We start from the raw sequence: 22,052 nt of genomic DNA on the forward strand, positions 1-22,052 counted from the left end.
CGGCGGGGCTCGCTGATGAACGCCAGTTAGGCAGACAGAGTAAAAGGCCAGCTTTGCCTCGGTGCCAGCCTACTTCAGATGCAACCTCACACAAATGTCATGTGTCACGCAGCAGAATAACTTGTCGCCACCTGACTGACTCTTTGACTTTTCCCATCGACGTTTTGCGCCACATTTGAATATTTCCGGACCGAAAGAAATGCCTCACAAGACACTCCTGTCTGACCCTTTGAATGTCGATTGTGGAGGTAAAAAGGGAAGTCAAATAAGGGAGGTTAGCTTGCCGTTTCCCACGAGATTTTCAGACTTCAAAATTCTTGGATGCTCTTCTTTTGGACCCTTTAAGCCCACCGTACTTTTTCGGCTGCGCAGATTCTCCCACCGTCACTTAAGCACCTTCATGCGTATTCTCCCAGCGTCTTAAGCATCTTTTGTGCTCCGCCCTCCAGAGGCTGTACTGAGGTCTAGCGCCTCTCGAAGGTGAAACGTCATATTGCATGTTTTGAGTCATTTCACAGCCGCTGATGGCGGGTGAAGAACGTCGCCGGCCGACTCGGCTGATTCGTGCTGACGTGTGGACGGGGCGGGGGCTTGGCTGGGAGTCACATGGCCAACGGCTGTATATGTGTCTCGATTACATAACAATGACGGTCGAATGTTGACATTATATGGTAATATATATATCAGTTGGTGAAAATAAAAGATCAGTGCACGCGGACTTTTTCAGCGGCATTTCCACATGCTGATGGGACTTTGTTTACTCATTGTAATGATCAATGTCTTTGATGCACCATGCGCGCATTTCGTCGCTCGGCAGTCCGGTCAACTTTGTAGCATCTCTAAAGTGTTGTCTAAAGTCTAAAGTGAATACCAGCACGGTATTCTGATTAGCAGAGGTGGGCATTTCACTAAATTTTGCTAGCCGTCATTCGTCATCCGTCAGCGGCGTGGATACCCGTTCGTCAGTCAGTTTGTCAGTTAAGTCCGCCGGTTAGTCCATCAGTCCGCCCCCCCACCTCCCACCCCTCAAAAAAACGTCAGCAAAACATGCGTACGTCTACGACGGACGCGGTTAGTGACGATTACCCTGACGGACGAAAACCCACTTTTGAGAATATTCCCCATAATGAACACATTTGTCTATCTTCACATAAAGATATGTTTGTCCATTTACTGTTCTTAAGTCTTCTAAGGTAAAATACTACATTGTCTGCATAGTAATGTGTTCCCTCCTCACAGAGAATCAGAGTGTATCAAGGCGAGCGTAAAAAAAAAAAAAAAAAATTAAATAAATAAAAAAAGGTCATTTATTTTCACGGCGCTCAGTGAGGATCCGCCGTGATTCATCACACTGTGCAATATTTAGCTCTTGTAACAAGGCTGAATGCCATCCAGCATTGCTCACTTAACTCCCATCAACTTCTCTGACATGGCGGAAGTGGCGCACACGTGCAAACATGCACGCATACACGCGCGCGCGCGCGCGCACACACACAGGATAAAAGACTAGATTTCAGCATGCTATGCCGTGAATGGCGTTGTGGTAGATTCACCCACTTTTTGTTATTGTTTGAGTTGAATTTTCTCTCCAGTAAGGAGTCACGCAAAGGACACTTCTTGCGGGAAGTGTTTGACTTGAGCTGAGCAGAACTGAACGCTGCGCACTGCATCGCTTAATACTGCAGGGAGTACATTTTAACATCTCATCTCTCTTATTTTCTGTGGTTTTCATTTTTTTTTTTAGGAATTCAAGACAAGCCGAACAGATGTTACAGTGTGGAATACACCCCCAAAAATGTGCCATTTAAATCGCAAGCACGGACAAAATGCTCAGTGAGTGATACGAGCATCACTCTGAGTCTTTTACGTACTCTATCCATTCACAAACGTGTATAACTCTGTACTCAACTCAACTTTATGTATGTTGCACTTTAAAAACAACCATTGCGCATACAAAGTGCTGTACACGGAGTAAAAATCAGGCATACAACACAGTTACGAAAATTAATGAATAACATAATATTGATGGCTGACTGGCCGGTCCAATTTAAAATCACTGCCCAATTTAAAGCCAAGTTTGTGACTTGCTTTGTGGTACATAGCTCTGACTGTCATACGCGTAGCAGTGAAAGGAATTGAAATACCATGCTTTCTGAAGATGCCACCAAGAGAAATTAAATACAATGAAAACAGCAGGGGCCCCAAAATTGAACCCTGTGGAACCAATCACTAACACTTATAATTTGAACATCAATATGTCTATTCACTTAACAGCTTAATGTAAAAATATTTTGGAGCCCAGTGCAAGCCTAGCACGGTGAGCTGTTAAACTCTTTGTGGAGACGGGCTAGACAAAGTTTTGTTATTTTCGCAGACACACGCAGTTTGGCACAGTTAAAAAGGGGCCGCCTTCCGCCCCGATCATTCGGCTCCATGTGTTTTTGTTATTTTAATTTGTTTAAAAAAAAAAAAAAAAAGAAGCATTTGAATCGCTGTTTTTGGACAAGATGGAAAAGTGAGTCAAGCTACAGACTGTGAGATCGGGCTTCAGCAAATCCATCTAAATTCACTGTGTATATAACTGTATGTTTTTCAACCCGTGCAAAAGCAGGCGATTTTCTTCTCGGCCCTCCCCTGGCCCACGCGCGGGCTATAACGGCATGTCCTTAAGAGGGGCGCACTGTGTTAGCAGCCCAAAGCGCAAACATGTTGGCACATCACAAAAGAGTTGAAGTGTCCTTGCGCATGCTACTTGACCCCCAAAATGCTTCAGTCGGCCATGCCAGGAGATAAAGAGAGGCGTGCGTCACGGGTCAAAGCAGAGCTAGACGTTTTTGGCAAGGGTTTATCTTCAACAGCGGAGTGTGTTTGCGTTTTAAGGGACAGAATCTTGATTAAGTTCTACATCTGATTAGAATTGTTAAATAGTGAATTAAACGGACATTTCCCCCACATTTGAGAGTCAAACGCCAGTATATTTTAGGCTCATCACGATTGGAGGATTGCCTTACAACCATTTGCCTTAAATGGACCGTATTGTTGCTTAATAACCATTTCAAATGTGATATTTATTACAGCAGTAGCATTTACTGTAGCATTTGGCCACAAACGTTAATTTTAAAGACAAAATATCACCGCGCAAATGATGTTTTGACCACGTTCAGGTCTATGAGAGCTGAGTCCAAGTTTCACACAAACTTTTTTTTTAATGAATCCCAAAACACTGGAGATAAGGGTTCTAGCTTTACACGGCTACAGACGTGCGATGTACGCATACTGCTAACAACTGGTCATCCACACATTCAAGGTGTGTCAGAAATGTTCCAGGACTGGTGTCACAAGTACATAAAGTCTTCAAACGCAAACTGTGAGTTTTCAGGGTGGGCCAGATGATCAATCAGAACATCTAGAAAGGGATCCTGTGGCGTTGGCGTTATTGAATGTGAATGAAGAGATTAGCGTTGTGGCAGGACAACTGCTGGCTGCTGCCCGTAATGTACCGTTTTACTGATAAGTAGTAAGTATTAGTAAGTGCACCAAGCTATTTTCCTGTGGCATAGCAAACATAAACCACAGTGCAGAAATGCATTCATTAATATGTGGCTAAAATGCTCTAATCTAACCAACATCATTTTATGAACCCCCTTTTATGTTTGTAGAGCTATCATAAATTATCTCCCATTTCACCCAGACTTAAGGTTTTGGTTTTACAGCCGTTGTCATGCGGCCTGTTTTACTTATGGGACTTCTGACGATATTGCATGGATTTACAGTTTCCGGGGGGGGGGGCATTTAGCATCAGACGCGGGCACGAGTTTGACCAGGGTGTCCCCAATTAACTGAAAGATGTCCTTAAAAGGCAATCAAAATCAGAACTATACACACATGCGGCACATATTTTCCTCTTGTCTGCTCGCTCTTGTCACTTGTCTCCGGGATAAAAATAAGACTGTGACCGGATATTCTCCTCATCAGAGTTGTCTCCTGTTGATGAACCAGTGACTTGGATGCGATTAGTCATCAGGCTAAATTCCGATTCCGGGCAGCACGCTAATGACTGTTCTCCGAGGGCGACCTCTCGCCACGCATGATGCCTTCTTCCACAGAACCGTTTCGACTGGCCGAGCCCGTAAATGTTTTAGGAAATGTTGTTGAGAGGAGCGTGCAAAAGCCCGGGAGCTTTTACTGAAGGGAGTGGTCTTCAAAACACAAAGAGGATTTTTATGGGGATGGTGTGACTTAAGATGTTTGGCTGTGTTAAAAAAAAAAGAAAAATGTTGCTCTGACTCTCCGTGTGTGCAGTATCAAAAGAGACGGCATCGACAATTTATTTAAAGGAGGTGTCTATTTGTACTAATGCTTATGTTGGGTATTTTTGGCCAGAAATGACACAAGAAATTGGAAAAAGATTGGGTTCAACAGTACAGTAAGTGAGGCATGACATCTACTGTCTTCGGGGAGAGGTGTGGCGCATCAGGTGACTACTTTAGGAATAGCCGTTATTTGAAGGGAGGTGTTTATGTTCAAGGGATGACTAATTGATGCGCGGCAGGTACTTCAGGTGAAACATTTATTTGATGAAGTGGTTGACACACCAAGGGATTAATTGAGGTGCGGTGTCTATTTGGCAAGAGATTTGTTTGTTCGACTTTATGAAGGCATGGTGTTTATTTTAGGAGCGCTGTTCATTTATTCAAGTGGCCAATTCACCTTGTAAAAAAATCGAGGCACTATTTGAGGAGTGGCAATAATTTCCTTACCAGTGACTAATTGAGACATGACGTCTTTTTGCAGAGGGCTTTTATTTGTGCAAATTGGCCACTAATTGAGGCACGGTGTCTATTTGAGAAAAGACATTTAAATCGTACTCTGCAACAAATTGAGGCATGCCATCTATTTGAGAAGTGGTGTTTATTTCTTCAGTTGGCCACTAATTGAGGAATGCTGCTGATTTGAGCCGAGGCAATTAATTTGAGGAAAAACGGCTCCGTTTTATCACGCTTGGGCGCCTTGGCAGACATGGCCCACCCCCAGCACTGGCGCCGACATTTCCGGGTTCCCGAATTTGCACCGAGTACCTCTCACTCATTAAATCCACGCAAAGTTATTTGAAGAAGGTAAATCAACTCATCAGCCGGCAGTCGCTGACCCGTCTCCTCGGTCAAGGAGTGTTCTTTGAGAGATAAGAAAGGCCGCAAGAAAAGATTTAATGAGCCATTATGGGGCGCACAATGAACATCGCCGGCAACACTGACAGGTCCCCAACACTGTGAATGGGCCCCGTTCTTATATGAATAGCCACCCGAGTGGATTGATTTTTTTTCCCTTTAAAGTCCATTGCACATAAATGTGTGATCCAACATGAACCGAAAGGCACATCTCGGCAGGAAGAGTGTTTGGCTTTTCTTTTTTCGTGTGGTGATCGGAGCCCTGCAGGCCTGTTTAGACAGATGATGGAAGGGTGTTCCCTGTGGTCCACTCCCAGGCCCACTTCTCATTCACCACATGCACTTCATCCAGGATGACGGCATGCATGCACATGACATCTTGGTGAAGGCCTTTTTTTTTTTTTTTTTCTTTTTTTGTGTGTGTGCTTTTGCTGGAGAGAAACCCCGTCCTTCCCGCGGGTTGCCCGTCGTGTTAGCTGATTAGAAATGAACTCTGAAGGCGCACGCGGATTGATTTAATTGATAAAGCTCATTACTCGTCAGACTAAATTTGTGCGTCAATCAAGCACGGGTGATGATGCGGCACGGGGTAATTACTGCACGGCTTGATACGTTCAACTTTGCAAACATGCATTGACTGATTGAAGTAAATCCAATCAATTGTGTTTTGAAAAACATAGTATAATAGTTATAAAAAAGATTAAATTATCAGAAAAAATATTTCTATTAGCATATTTTGCCCCGCATTGAAATATTTAAAGATGTCACATCACCATATTCCTTCCAAATTGTATGTTAATGTTATAGTTAATTGAATATCGACAAGGACTAATTACTAAAATAAATATTACTAAGAATATTTTACAATGACTGGCATTTGTCAAATTAAAGTACTTGAATTATATTTATTTAATCAGGCCATTGGTGCACTGCAATAGATTACACATTAGTTTTACCTACAAATATTTTGTTAAAATTGATAAAAAAAAAACTATTTAAAAAGTCAGTCATAAAAATGACTACAAATTGGAAAATTACCTTATTTTGATCCGCATTGGATGGATAAACGTATTTATCATATCTCAACTATTTTCATCCATCCTTTCTCTGAACTGTTTATCTTCACAAGGCTTCATTTCAAACATAAAATCAAGCGAACAAAATAATGTGAAAATTATTATTTAAAGGCAAGGGATATATACATACCCTGAAAATCGCCCTTCAGAAGCTGATTTTTCTTTGTACCCTTGTATAATATACGGAATTCTTCTTCCACCATGACACATCGATTCATCGATCACATCGAGGACTTGACAGCTGCCCCACATGCTCTCACCGCCCCCCCAAGGCTATACGAGCAAAACCTCAGAAGGGCCTCAGATCCCTGTTATGTCTATGGAATTTTCTTTAGCATGTATCTTCATCTGCACAATGCTTCCCGGGCTTCTTTTGGGTCAGTGTCGAACGGAGATGGAGGTCATTGTTGAGTAAAACACTGGTCCTCATTTTTTTTTTTTGCATCTGGTCTGATCATAAATCGTAATCAAGGAACTGCTGCGTCACTTGTGAACTGAAATTTCAAACAAAATAGAGTTGAAGTGGTAAGAACGGAGTTGGCGTAGCTTTCCAGAAGGTATTGCTCCACTGGTTTCCCTTTCCAGTGGGTTGGCTTGTTTTCATGAGGACAAAGCTGGGAGGCATAAGAGTGGCAAGCCGCTCATGAGAAACTGTTGCGCCTTCATCAGTCACAACACGCCTTGTTCGCATCCTTGATGTTGACATCCTCACTCGGCGTCTCCATCAATTAAAACAAAGTGCTCAGCAATCCATCATCCTTTATGTTGCCTGGGATTTTTTTTTTTTTTGGTATGCACGTTCCAGTACCTGCTCTGGTTTTGAATCACACTTTTTTTTTTTTTTTTTTTTTTTACAACCAGTGCCTGAAGCGTGAACCGAGAGTGGAACCAATCTCATTTCTTTGTGTTACAGTAACGATCTTTAACAAGAACCAATCTCGGGAACAAGAATGAGAGACTTAAGTCCTGTTCCTGCACCTGCACGGGTGGATTTGAATTGATTACAGCCGAGAGGGGAGGTAGGCCAATCACCTTGCCGCGCTGCCACGAGGAGTTTGGGGTCACAAACTGGAGATTTGCATGGCATTACCCCATGACAGCTCCCCTTGCTTTATTCTCGAGTGGCAGAGGGCACATTGACAATGCGACTGTCGCAAAGATATTGTTGGATTATAATGACTCAAACAGGCTGTGGCGGCAGGTTGTGAAAGAGGAGGTTGTCCTACTTTGGAATGACACAATTAATGGGCAAAAGGTTGAAGAAGGCATATTAAAAGCATAAGGTAAAGGAAACATACACATTTTTTTTTAACAATGTAAAACGCGGAAGTGGGTATTTTGCTGACGTATGACGGGACACTTTTAAAAATGGTCACTAAGCACTGACCCGGAAATAGACCGGCCATTTGGGAAAAAACACATTTTCCCGGAATTCCCGATGGCTCCTGCCGGAGGTTCGTCAGCGTGGTTGTAGAAGTAGGCCTGTTCCTCTGTATAGTTTTAAGTTGTAATATCACCATTCGCCACTAGATGGCAGTCCTGTCTTAAGTGCACTTGCAGAGGGTCTTATAATGTCCTATACTAGAACGTGAGTGGGCTGAATAATTTTTGTAGGAATGGCATGCTGGGCAAACATAATACCTAAATAATATTACAATTTTAAGTGAGTTGATTTTTCTGAAAAAAAAAAAAAAAAAAAAAAAAAGGGTTTCTGTACAGCAGTTTTGTGCCATCCTTGAATGGCAATTTTTATGCAAGAGTGCCCACTGCAGTGAAAAAAAAACACAGTATGTTGTTATTTTGCTGTTTGTGTTAAACACTTTTCGTTTGAATATTGTTTTGTTTTTGCATGCACTAAGAAATCTCTAAAGGAAAATGTATGTACGTAATATAAAGAGCACCTATTTTGCTTTTGTGCATTTATTTTGTCCTTAGTTAAAGTAGCATTTTGTCATACATCTGGTTGACTGACAGTGCCCCCCGAGTAGCACTGATGAAAAATTGTGGCCCCCTCCGTCATTTAAGTTGCCCATCCCTGACATATTGCGTGCAATACGCAAAAGCAACCTGTTGATGCACTTTCTGTCAAAATAAGATCAGGAGATTTGTGGAATTATTCCCAATAAGTAAAATGCTGTGCTTTTTTTAAAAAAAAATTTTTAACAACTTTGCACACGTTGCTTCTTCCTGCACACAGCTCGAGGGCATGCGTAACAAGACAACACAATTGATGTTGGACATTAAAACAGCATAAAAAGCGCATTTCACAGTTTGAACAATAGACTGCACTTGTGTGTGTGTGTGTGTGTGTCCTTAAGGCAGGTGCCAATGTTTGTAGATTATTCACTTTTATTTGATTAAAAATGCAGAAACCAATCCAGTATACCGACAGTGGATAGTTTTTAAAAAGAAATATGTAAATTAAATACAATGCACACAGAATGTGGTTGAAGGTTTGCTTCAAAGTCATTGTTGTCGGGTTGGGATAGTGGATCTTTCATACAAACACGCACTAAAAAACGTATGATCAAAAATGAAATATATTAAGAAGAGCACGTATGCATTCCAATAAGATACGTGTGAAGTGAAGATTGGAAACGGTCACACTGCAGGTGTGACCGTGACAAGCCACAAATGGCCTCTGGGCCAGACTTTGGCCACCCTCTGCTTTACGGCCTCAATGTGCCACAAATTGCTTTTCGCTTAAATTTGCTTCCATTTTACCTAAAAGCAGTCATTTCCTATCTGGAAATATGATTTCTTAAATGAAAAATAGATCAGGAGCGCTGTGACCAGACAGGAAAATGAGGGCTACCTCATGATTTATTCAATTGCCACCGAGTGACTTGAACACTTTTAAGGTTATGGAATGCCATTACAGCAGTGACAGGAAATTGGACATCCTGCAACATTGTGAAGCTCATCATACACCCCCCCCCGCCCCCTTCCCAACACATTTAAAGGAAGATTACTCCCTTAAGAAAAGGAAAGCAAACAATAGCGCCAAGGGCTAAACATCAGTAGGAAGGGAATGTGCAGGGAAGAAGCGTGGTATTGTTTGTGTGTCTGTCATCCACTCTTGAGAAAAGCCACCCGCCGCTTGATTCGCACCCTGGCACACTTTCCCGCACGACGGAGTTACAGTGATGTGATTTGAAGGTACCGCGTCGGCGGCGGCTCCTCTCGCATCGTCCCGACAGGAGCACCACATTGGCAGCCTTGTTCTTAACACGCGAGCAAATAAACACGCACAGGAACGGGAGCAGCAAGCAGGCCATTTATTCAATTAGGTGCTTCATTTCCACCCCGGAGTCGCAACGAACGTTATTTAAATCCATTACAGGCGATATCAAAGGTAACGCACGTATCGTGAGCGCAGAGAGTAGCTTGTGAGGACCACGTAACCATCATTGAAAAGAAACCAAAACAAATCCATCCTACGATAACTTAGGACAAAGCCTCATCAGTAAACGCCGAAACAACAATCGTTCCCCGCAGGACTGAATGGAATTGCATTTCATGTCGTCATCTGAACAGGAAATGTCGAGTTGCAAGTGATTTCTTAACATTTGTGATAGTCATGCAGGTGGGAAAAATAATGCAAAGTTGTTTTGCACGTTACCGTTTTAATACCTACAAAACGGCCGTCTGAACGTCCACGACAAATAATGACGACGTCATGTGCAGTACTGTTACATTCCTTTATTTTCCTTTTCACTCCTTCAGGAACAGACTTTTCCAGACCCATTGTGAAATAACATACAAATATGTCGTTGGGCGAGAATGAGTTAAGGAGTTTTGATATTGATTTGGTGGCAACCTCGCGGTTGACTCAAAAGATTGTTTTGACTCATTCAACGGGAAGTCAACCCAAACATGTTTTTTTTCCAGAATAAGTTCCCAGCAAGCCCACTAGTTGAGACAAATATTGCCTTTGGGGAATATGAATTAATGCCGCCGTTTTAAGTCATCTCCGGGGGCGGCCATTTTGTCTCTTCTGTCGACTGAAAACGACATCACAGTTCCTCAGGGCTCAGACAACGACCAATCGTGGCTCAGCTTCAGAAAACAGGTCAGCCGTGATTGGTCAGAAAAGAGCTGAGCCGTGATTGGTCATTATCTGAGCCTTGAGACACTGTGATTTGTGTCATTTTCAGTCGAGAGAAGTGACAAAATGGCCGCCCCCAGAATGGCTAAAAACGGATGGATTTTGCTGCTTAACTCATTTCCACAAATGCAATATTTAACAGAAAGCCTTGTTTCATCTAGTGGGTTTGCATAGAACATATTCTTGAAAAAAATATGCTTGGGTTGACTTCAACTTTAAATAATATAGCCCACGTAGCTTTCGTACGTCACATATTGCTGTGGCATAATACTTCAATTCAGTAACTTTCTTCGATGTAAAACATGTGTAAAATAGTGTAAAACACAGTTATTAGGGGCGTGAAATTATTTTTTTTGGGGGGGGTGGTGATTTCGGTATGCGCTCTAGCCCCTCTTTTCCTACAAATACAGGGCAGCTTAGAACAATGATATTATTTTCTTTCTCTGAGGATTTTTCTTTTATCAAAGAATTGACTGGTATTTTTTTTTTAATTTAAAAACAGTTTTATGTTTTGCATTTTGCAAGACTGTACCAAATATTGAACTGACCTGCGACCTTAAAACCAAGTTAGGCTTATGATTGACACCCTTAGTTGTGATGAGAACAATAGTGGAGCTCGACCTTCCATTTGACAAAAGACACAGCCGGTTTGTATCGATCTATTTGCGGGACAAAAAAGAAGAGCTGAAAGGGTTGATGCCATCATTTCTTCCTCCCAACATAGATGAACTATGCGTGTGAGTCGCCAGCCCTTAAAAGGCCCTGAGTGGATTTTAATCAGGTGTAGAGCAGTTAGCTGTGCTCTTCTGTGGGATTAAGAGGCTTTCCGATGGCCACGGCCATTAAAATCTACACCGGCCCACGAGTCCTTCAGCGCCTTGCGAGTGTATTTATCATTAGGATTAACAAACCCTGCCTGTGGAACACTCTCGGCCCAGGAGCACCGTTACCTCCGCCATTATTGTATTTGGCTGATGATAGGAGTGATTCAGCAAAGTCCCAGTTGGGAAAACAGGGGCGCGTCTGCCCCCCCCCAACCCCCGAGGACGCTTCTCTGAACGTCTGCATGCACCTGCTCAACCGTGCAGGCCAGGCTTTGCTTTGCAAGGCACTAGAGCAAAGTGTAATTCACCTTTCAATAGTCCACATCCCACAAATGCGGGCTGGCCAGTCAGTGATGATGACCAGAATAGAAGTCCAACGAGTTCACAATATTGCATTCAATGGAATATTTTCAATTTTTTTTAAGAATATGTGCAGGCCCACTAGTTGAAACAAGGCATTCTGATGAATATTGTGACAAGTTTGTGGAATATGAGTTAAGCAGCAAAATCCAACTATTTTTAGCCATCTCACGGGGCAGCCGTGCTAGAAAAGTGGCTGAAAAGAAACCAAATTTGTGAGCACTCATTTTAAATCAAGCTTCTATGCGCCCTCTTGTTAGTATTATTATTATTATACATTTATTTTTTTGTTTTTGTTTTGTATGTCACTGATGTGTCAGTTCTATGTGCTGATTTCTTTCTGTCCTTCTCTTTATTGGTGTTGTTATTGTCATGTTACTTCTTTTGACCTTCTAGGGACTGCAGATGGAAAGTAGCCCTTGGCTAATTCTGGCACATTTACATGTAAATGTTCATTAATATGCACTGTCCCTTTTAAATAAATAAATTACAAATAACAACCACTCATGGCTCAGCTTCAGACAACAGGTCAGCCGTGACTGGTCGTTCCCTGAGCCCTGAGGAACTGTGATGTCGTTTTCGGTCGACAAAAGTGACAAAATGGCCGCCCCGGAGATGGCGAAAAACGGCGGGATTAACTCATATTCCACAAACGCAGTATTTATCAGAATGCCTTGTTTCAACCGTTGGGGCTGCATAGAAAACATGCTTGAAACAAAAATATGTTTGGGTTGACTTGGGCTGGCCACATTTGTGTTGTCAAAGAATCCCGCCCCTCAACATAGTGGAATGCGGCACGCGTCGCAATCCATCGAAATTCTGGGACTTGAATAAGCCGCCCCATCCTGCTTTTCTCCTTGCAGATCTTCCACATGACCTACGACCTGGCCAGCGCCATGGTAAGGATCGTCAACCTTATCGGCATGATGCTGCTGCTTTGCCACTGGGACGGCTGCCTGCAGTTCCTGGTGCCCATGCTGCAGGACTTCCCAGCTGACTGCTGGGTGTCCAAAAATAAGATGGTGGTAAGTGTCTTTCCGGTGTCGGCAGTGGGGGGGCCCTCCACCTTCTCCCCTGTCCCCTGCCTGATCCAATCAGACCATACTCTGACTTATCTCGTCCGTCCACCTCCGTAATTACTCCACTAAAGCCCTTTAGCATCCTGGGAAACCTCGTCTTGCGTATCTGCCATCTTAAAGCCTAAATTACATATACTGTATTTGTCAGCCAAATGTGGCCGGCCGCATGCAATCAATTTCGCGATTGCTGTGCAAGGGCTGAGAAATGCGCATTGCCCTTATGTTAGTGATAGACCGACATGTCTTTGTCAGGGCCAATACCAATACTGATTATTAGTAGCGAACGGGGTCGATAACCGATATTTGGGGCCGATACTCGTTTTTTGTAAAAGTGACAATATTAGCATCGAAATTTGAAAATAAAAATGTAACTTTGTTGAAACAACTTCTCAAATTTTTAACATGTTGAAGGTTTTCTTTTAATTCTACACATATCGAAAATAAACGGCTTCGGTTTAAATTTCTAACAAAAGGTTCAGGGAGCCTTCATCACCGTGTCTTAAGCGAAGTGAAAAATTTAAAAAGTAAGTAGCTTCCCAAAGTTTTCTTCAGTAAATAGTTTTCCAAAATTACGAAATAACTGAAATGTTAAACTTTCCCTTTTTTTCTATTTGTAAATTTCTAACAAAAATAAAACGGGCGAGGAGTTCCCGGTATCAGCAGCATATATTATAAAGTGAAAATGTAAATAAATAGATAAATAAAACGTACCCTGAAGTTAACCCTGTTTTAAATTAATTTTTATTTCACTCAACAATGAATGCTTGCAAACCTAGCACATTGTTTGTTTCGTCAGGGTTCATTAAAGGTTGCAAAATGTGGCAAAGATGTTTCACAGACAGTGAAAAACTTTCTTAAAATGTTAAAGATTTCTTTGTAACCCAAAAAAAAATGCAAGTAAACCTGGAATATTTTACGAGCCCTGACGAGAAACCAAAATTCGCTATGTTAGCAAGCGTTCGCCGCTCAGTGAAATACCAGCTTTATCAGCCTTCAGATTTGTGAAAAAAAAAAGTGAGATACCAGCTTTGTCGACCTTCAGATTTATAAAAAAAAATAATAATTAAAAAAATGATGATATTCGTCAAAATGCCAAATATGGGCCGGGCCGAAATCCACAATTTTATTATCTTTCTCCATCCATCTATCCAAGTGTCATAGCTAATATCAGAAAAATTACTTGTCTATTTAATTTACAAATAATTGCAGAATGTATTAAGTTCATGTCGTTAATTTAAATGAATTAAATTGACCTGTATACTATCCATCCACCCATAACAAACCTTACGTTGGACTCTCCGTAAGCATCAAAGACAAGATTTCTGCACATCAAACGTGCATGTTTTGTAAACACAGAGGGCAAATTAGCCTAACCGAAGTGTGTTTATACGCTTTCTCTCTCAAGCTGCGCGTTCGCTTCGCCGCATCGTCACAAGAGAGGCCACAACATGCGCTCCCGCGTTACAGAGGACGAGCGCGTTGCGGCCCACGTGCCGCCAAATCAGCCGCGCATCCGGCGGCCTCACGTTACCTTAGCATGTAGCAGGTTAGCCGCTGTCATTTACAGCCCATTTTCGGGAGGCCTAAAGATCGATCAGCGAGCTCCCCGTCTTCCCCTTCAGTGGTACATCCCAATAAATCAAATGTACATTTAACCTCTACGGAATACAGCTGAGGAGAGTTCTCACCTAACTGATGGCTTATCAATATATGCGTGAAGGTCAGCGTTAGTAGGGCCTGTGTTTGTCATCTTAGGGAAATAAAAAAAAAAGTGATCGCGCGTGCTGGAATAAAGGCGGCGCAAATTGAATAGGTTTATTGGTTTCGACCCAGCGGGCGCCCCTTAAAAGTGATTCCATTGGGTGTTAAAAGCAGCCTTTGTGCAAGACTGCCAAGGGGTGTTTTCATTACCTTGCCAAGGTGGTCAAGTTTTCATTTCTAGGGGGTTTGTACAAAATTTGATAGATCAGCAAATATTTGCGTGAGGCCTTTTATTTGTGGACAATCCACGCAAGGCGTGAAGCATTTATTTGGTATTCTGGCTTGACAACAACCTGTCAGTTTTCCCATGTCATTTCAAAGCATATTGCTTTTTTCGTGTGATTATTATCATTATTTTGAGAACGAAAGGATTTTTTTTTCTTGAAAAATACTTTTCTTTTGCTAAATTTGATATAAATCTTTCGTCTTTAAATGTAGTTTAACCTTGTTCGGGAATGCTCGATCACCCATCCATTTATTTTCCTGGCTGAGTTGGAGCATTTTGAGCCATCTGACTTTTGGCGGGTTTCACCCTGGACTGGTCGCCAGTCACAGAGCACATACTGTATAGACAAACAAACATTTTCTTCAAATAACTTCAATAATATCTAGGAGACCTTGGGCCTCTTTCATCAAAGTGTACGTCAAGTTGTTTGTACGTTTTGTTTAAACAAAAATGCTATATTTGGATATATAGGGGACCAAAAGGAAAAATACATATATATTTTGACCTTTTTTTTTTTTTCATGACACACTGAGGTGGAAAAAAATATTTTATGCATTATATATTTCTTTAAATGAATCGGCCGATTAATCTGGATTTGGTAATATTCCTGCCAAAATCTGGCTCTACCTCAAAAGAATTAATCAGTATTAAGCAAGTCCCATATAGTATGTGAAATTTAGAGTTACATTACAATTACAACAGAATTTTAATCTGGCAATGTCCACATTTTCCATCACATTCATACCTTTGTGTAATTTATACATTTCAGTGAACCTAACATGCATGTTTTGGGAAAATTGGAGGACGCTTGAGTAGGCAACCTGGCACAGGGAGAACATGCAAACTCCACAGAGGAGAGCCGGAGCCGAGATTCAAACCCAGAACCTCGGAACTCCTCGGAGGCAGATGCGCGAACCGCTTGTCAGCCGTGCCGGCGCTAGAACGTATTCGATGTTTTCTGGAAGTTGGCAAGCGCTCGGTCGTAGCCAAAAGCAAATTAATCTGGCCTCTGTCAAATATTGAGTCCTTTCTTGAGGTCCGCCCTCGGTGACTGCCCTGGTTAGCATTTGACGCTAACAAAAGTGGCTGAATAATTGACGTAATCGAAGGGAATGGCGCTGTGCAAGCATCGCGGCGAGAGCCCACTCTGAGCGGAATCTACGGCTCGCAGTCAGCTGTGCGTGCCAGAACAGATGTCACATGAGTAGTTACATCGCTCAAGGTATGATGTATTTGGTTCATCATGCCTCGGTGCCTCGCTGACATGCCGAGCGCTCGCTGGCTCCGTACGCCTCGCCTTCCATCACGAGAAACCGCAGATGTTGCACACCCACGTCCCTTGGGTTGTTTCACAGTTTAGCTAATTTTAGCCCGCGATATACGTACCTGTCTGCGCCGGAGATTTTTTTGGTGAGCTTGCGCTCCGGGGCTCAGTCATCAGACCGTCGACCTTTTGGCTGGATTTACACTTTAAATCAGACAGCAACTACCACAGTGTTTTTGCTACATGTTTTGAATAAAGAAATACAGCACTGTTTAAAACAGAATAATGCAGAATGTCATGAAATAAACTTTTTTTTTTCCCCCCCAAAATGTGATTACTGTACGCCGGGACAAGCCAAAAGTCACAACATCTGTAATGTTGAATGTATGCCTTTAAGGGGCGTGGCCTAGTGAGTGACATCAGGAACGTGGCCGTCCGGGCGTACGTTTTGGCCAACTGGAGCATTGGCGCATTCATTTTGCATTCGTTTCTGATCCCGTTCAATAACGGCGGAAAGTGTGGATGATTACGATCAGGATCGTTATCAGGCTGGCTGGTGAGCTGATCATTTCAATTTGGTGTATTGAAATAGGGTAGCATTTAAAACAGGCATCGCTCACGAGGACTCGACGTGGAGCAAAATGAGCCCGTTGAATCGAAAACTATTGTAGCTATTGTTCTGTTGCATGAATGGCAACAACCTTCTGCCATCGAGTGGAGGATCATTGGTATGGAGGATTTCACTTGTTGGGCACTTTTCCACCGACAAGGTACTTTTTTTTTTTTGCTCCGTGTTGTTTGATCCGACATGGCTGTGTACGCCACTGATCGATTTCCATTTCGTCAAGTTGCCGTAGATGGGGTATATCCAGTCTGCGCTTTTATGCTGCACTCTCATTGGCCGATAACTGATACGTTTCGTTTTTTTACCCATATTTGGAAGAGGCCGGTTCCGATGTGAGGCTATTCGATTCCGTGCTTTTTTTTTTTTTCTATTCACAAATTTCACACTGCCATGAAGCATATTCCTAAAATAAGAAAAAAAAATTTTTTTTCAAAGTTTCAATCCAGCCTTTGACTTCAAGACACGTCCTGATTGCATTTGTTTAGGAATGGATGAGAAAAATCGATTCAAATGTGAGCAACAAATGCTTCAGCCGAAGATGAATTGTGTCATCAGTTCAATGCATCCCGTCAGGATTATTGGACGTTACCTCAGGGCTTAAACGTCAGGCGACATCATGTGATCGGTGGCTCATCATTAATGGGCACTATGTAATATATGAATTATAATTGGTCGACTTAGATTGTACATAAAGTGGCCAGGGGAGGTTATTTATTTATTTATTTATTTTTTTAAATTGTGCATCTATTAGGGGAAAGAATTTAATTGCATACAGTGGATATGGCAAGACATTTCCACTGAATAATGAACAGGCAATTAGCTTTAATTTTTAGATCATCATTTTATACTTTAAATTTAAACGGTGCACAACAGCAACACACTATTTGAGAATTTGCTTTCTGACACTGGTTAGCGCTGCTAGCGGCTAGCATTAAACGCTGGCAACATGCACCGCACAATACAATGTCAGCATAATTTTTTTTTTTTTTTTTTTCCTGTGCTCTTAATTGGCGATTGAACATTATTTCAATGTTGTGTTGTCGTCCGTACGGTTTGTGACAGCAATAAACGCTCCCCAAAAAGTCTGGAATATGAGTCAAGTCAGCCATTACGCTTCAAAATAAAAGCTTCAAAGTAAAAGTGTCCCGAGGCTTTAATGTCCATATATGATTCTGTAAGGTAAGGTTTACTTTGAAGTTGGCCTTCTTACCGCATTGGCGTTGTGTTACTATCAGGCATAGCATCAACAATTATTGCTCTGGTTAGCTTGACTTCTTCTTTTTCCTGACAGTGTACACGTAAATAAGCGGGTACTTGAGGCAGAATGAATGCCTCAAGCACTTTTTTGAACCGTGGTACTTAAATGACTTGAGGACCCGTTTCATGCACACAACGTTATAGAACAAGCACGTCAGCTAGCTGCTATTAAGGACGCCGAAAGACATAACCGAAGATCGTCTTTTGATAGAGAGCAGGGAGCTTCTTTCCATGTCCCTACGCTTTAAATAATCTGAAAGACTATTCATGTGGTTCAATAGGTGCTGCTGTTTTGGTTAGCAACATACATGTCGATCCATGTGGTGCGTTGTGATTCAAGGACAGTTTGAGTCGGTTCGATTCCGTGCGACTGTGATTTGATTATATGGTCCGGCCCAGTTTGCGAGGGTATGATGCAATTGGTTTCTTGTCATTTTACATACATACCGTCAGTACTGTGCATTTGTCATTTCTTTCAAAGATGTCTCTCCAATGAAAAGACGATTCGATATGTATTTCGATATATTTGAAAGTGGAACATGTGGTTTGATTCGATGCATATTTTAAATCAAAACCAATTTTCCGAATGAGTTTTTGCTACAACTCTATTGCTTATCTTTATGTGCTCAGCGATTGACGGGCAACCCGTCCAGGGTTTCCCCCGCCTCTCACCCAAACTCAGTTGGGACAAGCTCCAGCTCAGCCACAACTCTCATGAGGACGATTGCTATAGGAAACGGACGGTTGGTATTCATATACTACCTCCTACAGTATATATTCTGTTCCTGAGATCTGCACTGTGCCATACCAAAAGCCGTTTGCGTAGTTGTCTTCCAGTATTTTGGAACCTTATTTAGCAACGCGAGAGAAACCAAATGTTAGACATCCTCTTTCATTCGGATGCCCTTGAGCTGAGCGACAAAAAAAGATGCACTCTAAATCCTCCGAGATGGAAACCTGAGGCCTCTCATCCGGCCGCTCTTTTGTTTTGTTTCATACACCAAATGCTCTCTAATTAATTGCATTAACTAAAAGAATAGTCCACAGTGTGACGGAATAACAAATACATCATCTGTTTTTTTCGATTCCTGACTACAGCAGCAACACACACACGCACGCGCACACAATTACCTTGGGGTTTGCATCAATTGATAGTCACTTCAGTCGTAAAAGTCGACCTATTATGGTGTTTCTTCCCAAATTAAAACCGATTCCTGCCGACATGGTCAAAATACCCCAAGTGTAAAGGACAGCACCCGTGTCAACGTTTCAGAAAAAAAGCGCTGCCGAGAGCAGACGCAGCAACGAAGTCGCAAAAAGTGATGCGCCCTCCACCAGACTTGGAGGTTTTGTTGAGGCTGTGCTTTGTTGTCTTCCCATGCTTCCCGTGTTGTCTGTTGCGTCCAAACACCTTCACTTTGGTGCCATCTGTCCACACGATAGTTTGCCGGTAGCGCTGTGGAACATCCAGGTGTTCTTTTGCAAACTTGGAGCAATGTTCTTGGGGGACAGCAGTGGCTCCCTCTGTCGCATCCTCCGATGACTTTCATTCCTCTTTAAGCTTTTACTCATCATAGATTTGTCAACAGAGATGTTAGCATGCGCCCGCCGCCGAGATTTCTTTTTTCCAGGTTTGTCTTGATCTCATTGAGCATTCTGCGCCATTCTCTTGCAATCATCGTTACAGGACAACAGGGAGAGTAGCAACCGTGCTAAACTTATACCGCGAACCGACGGACCGATTTAGAGATATTTCGGTGAACATTTTCAGTTTCGGCTCACATCAGGCAATTCTTCTTGAGAATAGACAACTCAAGACTGGTGTGAGTTTTTCTGGGATAGGGCAGCTTTCAGTCTCTTCACGTTGATTGCTTGGCTGACTCCTGATTCTGATTAACTCTCAGAGAAATCATTAGTCCAAGGATGCAAATACTTTTTCCCCCCTAGATTGTGATTGTTTACATGGTGTGACCAATAAAATTAGACCGACCGCATGGGCAGACCTCATATGTCTGTTGTTGCGACTTAGATGAAGATCAGATCACATTTTAGGACCAAGAAATGGAAGCAATTTCAAAGGTTTCGCATACTTTTTCTTGCGGCTATTCGCTGTGTTTATGCGCCGCTTATCAGAGGCTAACTGGAATCTGTGTATCCGTCCGTCAGCGCTGCATCTCTGCTTAGCTTTAGGCTCTGAACGTTGGTATGAAAATTTGTGTGATTTATTTATTATTTTCTTGTTTATATGCATCTTTGCGATTGACTGAGGACCGGTCCAGGGTGTACCCGTCCCCTTTGCCCAAAGTCAACCGGGATACTTTGCAGCTTAGCTCCTGTCTGAAAAGCTGACGCTATTCTATGCATCCGGCAGTCGCTAGGCCGAAAAAAAACCAACCTTTGGTATGTTGAATTCACACTTGATCGGTGGGCAGGCGCTCCCAGAGCCCCAACTATGTGGATACAGGCAATTAAAAAGTCACACTGCCATAGTACGTGCAATTTGCAACACACATTTTTTGGGCCCCTTTGTACAGTAGCTGCCCCCATGATTGCACCGGGTCATCGCTTCCTACCTTTCCAAGAGTGTCGCGAATAAAACGGCTGTCTCTCTGGCTTTTTTTTTCCCAACAGTGGAAATTAGTTTGAAAGCAATTTAGACATGTCAACCCCCAGGAGAAACTCCTATTGATTGACCATGAACTACCACAAGGATCTAAAGAGGGCAAAAGAAAAAAAAAAAAACAAGGGTGGGGGGCCATTTATCTACAAATGAGAAAACCGGGCGAGAATCCGCATCTTTTGTAAATGGCTGACCTACTTTCCTGCCACGCTCTCTCCCGTGTGTGTCACGCTATATTCGCCTGTGCCCGGGCTTCCGTTTTGCGAGTGGGGGCCCAAAATGTCGGCTCGCCGTGTTTGCATATTGAGACGTCGCACTCTGCCAGCTGCCTCACGTGGACATCTGCCATCGCTTTGCGTCTTTTAAGGAGGCGCGCACGGGCGAGGCTGTCGAGGCGTCCCGTTGACATTTGAACGTGCCGGCGAATAGATTAGCAAGATGGCGGCATTCATCTTCTGTTTGTTCCCCCAAACGCCCCCCTCCCCCCCTTCCCCTGCAGAACGACACGTGGGGACAGCAGTACTCCTACGCGCTGTTTAAAGCCATGAGCCACATGCTGTGCATCGGCTACGGCATGTACCCCCCGGTGGGCATGACCGACGTATGGCTGACCATCCTCAGCATGATCGTGGGTGCCACGTGCTACGCCATGTTCGTGGGCCACGCCACCGCCCTCATCCAGTCGCTGGACTCGTCGCGGCGGCAGTACCAGGAGAAGGTGAGTCGACGTGTTCCTAAACAAAAAATGTATTACGGTAAGCCCCGTTTATTGTGAACGATACGTTCCAGAACCGCCCGCAATTGGTGAAAATCTGCAATTTAGAGAGGCCGTTTTACACTCTTTCTTTTGTATTTTTAATATAACCCTTAATAACCTTGTGCATGACTCGCTTTGAGGTCTGTAACTCACTTGCCAAAAATCTTTACTGAATTTACTCCATTTTATTGTGTTTTTTACGTATACTATACACCCCCTTCAAATTGTGTCTGGATCGAGATGATTCTATTTCGGTTATTGTTAACAGAGGGGCGAAATAAAATACGACAGTTCGGCTTGCAGTTTACCACGTTTCACATCCCTCCTGGCTTGTCATTTTCTGACGGGGTCCCTCACATTTCTTCCCTTCTGTTTTTTTTTTACGGATGAAACGTGGACGCCGGGCAACTGCGGAATACAATTGTGGCCCCGGCAGCCTCAAGTCCCATGCAGGGCTCGGTTCCTGAGTCGGCTTTACTGTGAGGAGATGTAGTGGTTGGGGAGCACATTGCGCAGCTTGATTAATGTTTAATCGAGTCATTTTTCTGTCAACAACTAATTTGCAAATCCACCTCTTTGTACTTGTAAAAGAGTTATCAACATCAGAGGCGGGCAGTTTACTAAATTTAGCTTGTCCGTCATCCGTCATCCATCAGAGGCCAGGGTACCCGTCCGTCATTCGTCAGCCGGTCATTTTAGGTGACTGAATTGTAATCGTCAGTCAGTCTGTCAGTTAAGTGCGTCAGCTAGTCTTTCAGAAGTCCCTTGGTCAATCAGTCCGTGCGCCCATAAAACATCAGAAAAACGTTGGTCCGCCAATGACGGAGTAACGGTCCATCAGCGGCGAGGACTGACGGGACCGTCACTGATGGCCGCGATTAAGTGACCATTGCATTGACTGATGAAAAATCAATTCTGCCACTCGTC

The 22,052-nt window shown here is 43.0% G+C and overlaps 1 protein-coding gene across 1 annotated transcript in view; it reads left to right on the plus strand.

Moving 5' to 3' along the window:
- hcn4 (hyperpolarization activated cyclic nucleotide-gated potassium channel 4) overlaps nucleotides 1–22,052 on the plus strand; it is a 90,997-nt gene that overhangs the window by 33,383 nt on the left and 35,562 nt on the right. Inside the window, exons 3-4 of the mRNA XM_086026371.1 lie at nucleotides 12,400–12,561; nucleotides 20,868–21,086. Of these exons, the coding sequence (XP_085882497.1) occupies nucleotides 12,400–12,561; nucleotides 20,868–21,086 (381 nt within the window). The remainder of the gene's footprint in view (nucleotides 1–12,399; nucleotides 12,562–20,867; nucleotides 21,087–22,052) is intronic.

Source organism: Filicampus tigris, chromosome 3, assembly GCF_054856515.1.
Source record: "Filicampus tigris isolate MCC_2025a chromosome 3, RoL_Ftig_1.0, whole genome shotgun sequence".
Taxonomy (NCBI): domain Eukaryota; kingdom Metazoa; phylum Chordata; class Actinopteri; order Syngnathiformes; family Syngnathidae; genus Filicampus; species Filicampus tigris.